Raw genomic sequence first — 6,082 nt, 5'->3', positions numbered from 1 at the left:
AGTGCTCAAGAGAGGTAAAGGTTCAAACAAATAGTCAATTTAAAAAAAGGGGCCAGGCTTGTATTGTGGTTGACAAAGAATTAAGATTACAGGCTCAAAGGACTAACTAGGATACACACAATTAGACGGGTAACATGCATATAATTGGCTCACAAAGAAATGCATGTATCACTTTCTAGAATGAACAAGACTACCCTTGTACTTTGCAAACACACAAGGCAAGTTCTAGATATCAATTGATATTCACAGAATATTAACAAAATCTCACACCACCAAGGCACATAACTCACTTAGGACCAAATCTATCCCGATTCTCTAGTCAAAGCAGTTAAGTAAAGTCAAAATCAAATAATTTAAGGCACTACAATACATGAGTCAAGAACTGAGCCTAGGCGTCACAACTAAGGCACTCACCTATCTCAAGATACAATAAAGTCAAGAAAAGTTATCTCCACTAATTAGCACTATGACACAAGACTCTTTATTCCTATTAAAAGAAACATTAACTACACTCGGTTCAAGTAAAAACCCTTGAAAAAGAACCACAGCACAAAAAAAACTAAGGGAGAATTATTACACTACCTAAGAAACTAAAACAAAAACAATTTTTTTTCTTTGACTTTAATCTCTCAAGAAGACAGTCGAGGAAATCCATTGTTGGGAAAGTAAAAAAAAATTCAAATAGAACAAAAGAAAACAAACACAAATGTATATATTTACATCCCCCACCCCACACTTTAAATTGTGGCATGTCCCCATGACACACAAATAAAAAGTAAGAGGTAAAGAAAACTCTCTTGAATCATCTAGTGTGGGTCTGAATCGAAGTCGGGATCCACTTTACACGCCTGATCCAGTGCACATATCCATGTTGAAAGTTCTTTTCTACCTTCGTTGGGTACACCCCACACTTATCAGGTTTACTCTCTCTAGATTCAGACTGTGCAGTCGACTTGTCTCTAGGTGCCCCTATTGCTTCACTCATCTCGAATACCATTTTTTCTTCCCCCACTCTTAGCATGAGTTGGCTCTCCTGAATGTCCACAATAGCTCTGCTAGTAGACAAGAAAGGTCTCCATAAAATCAGAGGGACCTCCTTATTTTCTTCCATATTCACCATGATGAAGTCCACAGGGAACACAAATTTATCCACCCGAACTAGCACATCTTCCACTATTCCTTCTTATATGATCGTGGTCTGATCCGCCAGCTGCAAAGACATAGGTATAGATCTGATTTCTCCAATGTCTCCCTCTGATTTCCTAAAAATGGACAAAGGCATAAGATTAATAGAAGCACCTGAATCACACAAAGATTTTTCAAATTTGGTACTTCCTAAAGAGCAAAGTATAGTAAAACTCCCTAGATCTTCACACTTTTGAGGGAGCGTATTTTGTAGAATGGCACTGCAATGCTCTGTGAGATTGACAACCGATGTCTCTTCCACTTTATGCTTATTGGACAACATCTCCTCCAGGAACTCAGAATAGGCTAGCATCTACGAGAGCACCTTTGTGAAAGGTAGATTAACATGCACCTGCTTGAGCACATCTAAAAAATGCCCAAAAATGTTTGTCCAGCTTATCTCTTCTCTGTTTCTAAGGGAAAGGTAGAGCAGACATATATTTACTCTCTTCAGTCTCATCTTTCATTGAATTCCCATCCTTCTTCTTTTTCAGAGCTCTAGTCATCCCTTTCTTCTTTAGACCATCATTTGGATCTACCCTCACTTCACCTTCTTGACTGTTGCTATTTTTATGCTTCTCCACAATCTCTACATGTCCTTCAATCAACTCATCTTTTTGTTTTTCAGTGGGGTCCTTCAATACGTGCCCACTTCTCAAAGACACTGCATTTATTTTATTTTTTTTATTTCTTTCAGTATCAACAGGGAGAGTTCCTGGAACCCTCTCAGACAATAGATTAGCAAGTTGCCCCATATGTCTTTCCAAGTTTCAAATGGATGTTCCATGCGTTTCAAGCCTTTCATCTGCTTTAATAATAAAGGCCTTCATTAGGTCTTCCATGCTGGACTGATTAGACCATGGAGGTTGGTATTGCTACTTTTGTTGTTGAGAAAACCTGGAGCTCCCTGTCCCTGGGGTTTGGAGTTATTCTGTTGCCATGCATTCACACTGCCACCTGGTGAACTCCAAGAAAAACCTGGGTGCCTTTGCCCCATAGGGTTTAAATTATTGCCACTTTGGTAGTTGCCTCTATCAAAGCTCCCCACAATATTTACCATTTCATCTGTAGTCGAGGCCTGACACTTATGCGTTGGATGACCCATTCCAACAAAAATTACAAACCGAGGATGATAGCTCTGGACCTTGGACAAGGTTAACTTTCTTATCTCTCTAGCCATGGTGTCTAGTTAGGCTTGCACTGATGTGTTAGAATCTACCTGGTGAACCCCAGCTGATTTTCTTCTATCATTACTCTTAGTGAGCTATTAGTTTGTATCTTCAGACATCTCATCAATAATTGCAATAATCTCTTGATGAGTCTTCTTCATTAAAGAACCTCCAACTGCAGTAATCAGATTTCGTTGTAAGGAAGGTGTTAGTGTGACGACCCGGCCAGTCGTCTCATGAGTTACCGCTCTGTTTGCCCCATTTCAGCTTTTTTATGCTTCGTTATCCGTGTTTTATGTGATTGAGTTGATTAGTTCGAGTTCGGAGAGTATTTGGTAAGAAATGAGACACTTAGTCTCTTTTAAGAAGGCTTAAGTTGGAAAAATCAATTGGATGTTGACTTATGTGTTAGAAGGCTCGGAAGTAAATTCCGATGGTTCGGTTAGCTTTGGGAGGTGATTTGTGACTTAGGAGCGCGATCGGAATGGGTTTTGGAGTTGTAGAGAAGAATTAGGCTCGAATGGGCGAAGTTAGTATTTTGGCAAATTCTGGTTGGTAGGTGAGATTTTTATACAGGGGTCGGAATGAAATTCCGAGAGTTGCAGTAGCTTCGTTAGGTGGTTTTGGATGTGTGTGCAAAATTTCAGATCATTCGAAGGTGTTTTGGTCGGATTTTTAATCAAATGCGTGTTTTGGAAGTTTTAGAAGAACTTAGGCTTGAATTCGATGCAATTTGATGGTTTTGGCGTTGTTTGTGGTGTTTTGATGATTGCAACAAGTTTGAATAATGTTTTAAGATGTGTTGGTGCTTTTGGTTGAGGTCCCGGGGGCCTCGGGGTGATTTCGGATGGCTAACGGATGATTTTGGGACTTAGGATGTTGCAAAAATCTGCAGATCAGTGTTGCAGGGTTTTGCTCTATGCGATCCCAGGAGTGGCATTGCGATCGCATAGAAGCATTTTTGAGGGGTTGTTTGGTTGTTCAATGTGATCGCATAGGGAGGCATGCGATCGCAGTGTAAAGTTAATTCGGGATTTTCGTGGAAATTTGTTCAATGCGATCGCAGGAGCAGGTGTGTTATTGCATAGGCTATGGTCATTGTGCTATGAGATTGCAGAGGATAGGATGCGATCGCATAGGGTTAATTCTGGAGCTACAGATTTTTATGCTATGCGATCGCAGAGTATTGGGCCGCGATCGCATAGATTTAGCTACAGTGATCCGGGCAGAATGTTAAAAACATTTCATCCGCGAACCCAAACCCATTTCCTCCATTTTTGAGCAACCTTGAGAGCTTTTGGACAGGAATTAAAAGGGTTTTGATGGGAAGTGATTGGAGGTAAGTCCTATGAACTAAATACATGATTATATTGTGAAATCATCCTTGAAATTCATGAAAATATAGCCAAATTGTAAGAAATTAGGGCTTGAAATTGAAATTCTAAATTTGGGATTTGAGGGGCCATTTGTGGTCTGATTTGAGAGATTTTTGTATGTATAGACTCGTGGCGAGATAAGGAACCCGATGACATAAAAATTTTAGAGTTTCGAGAAGTGGGCCCAGGGCTCGGGTTTTGCCAACTTCGTGATTTTCGATATTTTTCGAATGTTTTCGCTTGGGCTTTGTTCCCTTAGCATATTGTAACGTATTCGTTCTGACTTTGGATAGATTCGATGCGCGTGGAGGCCAATTCGAGGGGCAAAGGCATCGCGAGCTAGAGAATTAGCCAGTTCGAGGTGAGTAATGGTTGTAAATGATGTCCTGAGGAATTGAAATCCCGGATTGCACATCGTAGTGCTATATTGAGGCAAGATACGCACTGGATGATGAGCGTGGGGTCTTTCACTACTGGGGATTGTGACTTGGTCCATCCTGATTGATGATTTTACCAAATATTTGACTGAAATTCAATTGTTATCATGATGATTTGGGTTGATTGCCATATTTGGGCTTCGTGCCAACTATTTGAACCCTTCGGGGATTTTTATCACTGTTTCCGCACTACTTGACTTATTATTTGAACTCAATCCTGTTGATATCTACTGTTTTACCAACTCAGTCACTTTTACTCAGATTTGAAACTTAAATGATATTTCTACATCATGTTTTGGGCTGAGAACTACTGTTTTACTAATGCCCAAGAGGCTTGTGATGATTTTTGGACTGAGTGAGGCCGAGGGCCATATGTGAGGGTATGCTGAGTGATATGAGGCCGAGGGACTGAGATACTTTATATGCCACGAGGAGGCTTGAGTGATGTGAGGCCGAGTGATGAGTGATGATGCCACGAGGTGGCTTGATATAGCGCTTGGGCCGCAAAGGGCCCCTCCGGAGTCTGCACACCCACAGTGAGCGCGGGTACCCATTATGCTGAGTGATTGATACTATGCCCGAGGGGCTGATATGAGTGATTGTGAGGTAGCCCGAGGGGCTGATACAATCCTGAGTGATTCAGACTGAGCCCGAGGGGCTGATACTATGTTGAGCGATTGATACTGTGCCCGAGGGGCGGATTTCTACTTGTTACTTACCTGTTAAGTTACCAGTTTTACTTATTTCAAAAGGAATATCATTTGATTTCTTCACTGATTTACTGCTTTAAGTGATTTTACTGCTTAATATGGAATTGCTTTGTGTCTTTACGTGTTTTCATACTTTCAGTCATTATTTATAATTGTTACTCACTGAGTCGGAGTACTCACATTACTCCCTGCACCATATGTGCAGATTCAGGCATCGCAGAGTCCGCTCCTGAGTGCTGATTTCTCCTAGTCCAGGCAGTGATTTGGAGACTACGAGGTAGTTGTTGGCGTCCGCAGCCCCTTGTCTCCCTTATCCTCTATCATTTATGCTTTCTTCAGACTGTTGTATCGGATTCCGTACTTTGTAGACCTATAATAGATTCTGTAGTAGCTCATGACTTGTGACACGCCGGTTTGGGCTGTGTCGGGATGGTTCCTGCTATTGTTAACATTAAAATTCCGCAGTTTATGAGTATTAGATTATATGTTATTACTGTTTATGATGATTAACTGTTTAAAAGAGTTGTTCCGTTTTGGTCTGGCTGGCCTTGTCTTCACGAGAGGCGCCATCACGACCGGATTCGGGAATTGGGTCGTGACAGTCAGCCCATCCCAAAAGTCCTGGAGTTGCATCCACAATTCGATTCTATTATACTGACACTTTCTCACTATCTCCTTGAATATTTCCCAAACTTTGAAGACTGTTTCAGTGTCTTTCTGGCAGAAGTTGTGGATTTCCCTTCTGAATTTTACTGTTTTGTAGCTGAGAAGTACTTGTCAAGGAACGTTTTAGTCATATCTTCCCATGTACTGAACGACCAAGTTGGTAAGCTTCAAAGCCAGTGCTTTGCGTCATCCTTCACTGAAAAGGGGAATGCCCTTAAGTACACTGCATCTTACAATCTGTTACACTAGAAGGTGTTCATGATTTCCTCAAAGTCCATCAAGTGAATGTTAGGATCTTCATTCGCCTTCCCTCTAAAGGCACAATTGTTCTAAATGGTTTGAAGCAAGACTTGCTTCAACTAGAAATTATTTGCTGCAACGGGTGGAGGTCTAACACTTGACAGTCCCTGAGTATAGACTAGTCTAGCATAATCACCTAATACTCTTCCAGGTCTGGGAGCCATATTTTCGAATTGGTCTTCAACCAGGGGTCAATTTATATTGAATCTCTGACCCCCGTCATCTTTGATAGTCTCATC

At 41.2% G+C, this 6,082-nt stretch overlaps 1 protein-coding gene across 1 annotated transcript; it reads right to left on the bottom strand.

Moving 5' to 3' along the window:
• Positions 1 to 1,183: 1,183 nt before the first annotated feature.
• On the bottom strand, positions 1,184 to 1,498 carry LOC138880803 (uncharacterized). The gene has a single exon (XM_070160981.1). It carries the CDS (start codon positions 1,496 to 1,498, stop codon positions 1,184 to 1,186), a length of 315 nt encoding a protein of 104 aa, XP_070017082.1.
• Positions 1,499 to 6,082: the final 4,584 nt, after the last annotated feature.

The sequence above is a fragment of the Nicotiana sylvestris genome, chromosome 11 (genome assembly GCF_000393655.2).
Source record: "Nicotiana sylvestris chromosome 11, ASM39365v2, whole genome shotgun sequence".
Taxonomy (NCBI): Eukaryota; Viridiplantae; Streptophyta; class Magnoliopsida; order Solanales; family Solanaceae; genus Nicotiana; species Nicotiana sylvestris.
Note: the sequence above shows the minus strand (reverse complement) of the source record. Positions and strands in the feature narration are given on the sequence as shown.

Excerpts from the sequence above, each read along its gene's own strand:
- LOC138880803 (XM_070160981.1), bottom strand. The coding sequence starts at position 1,498 with ATGCTAGCCTATTCTGAGTTCCTGGAGGAGATGTTGTCCAATAAGCAT.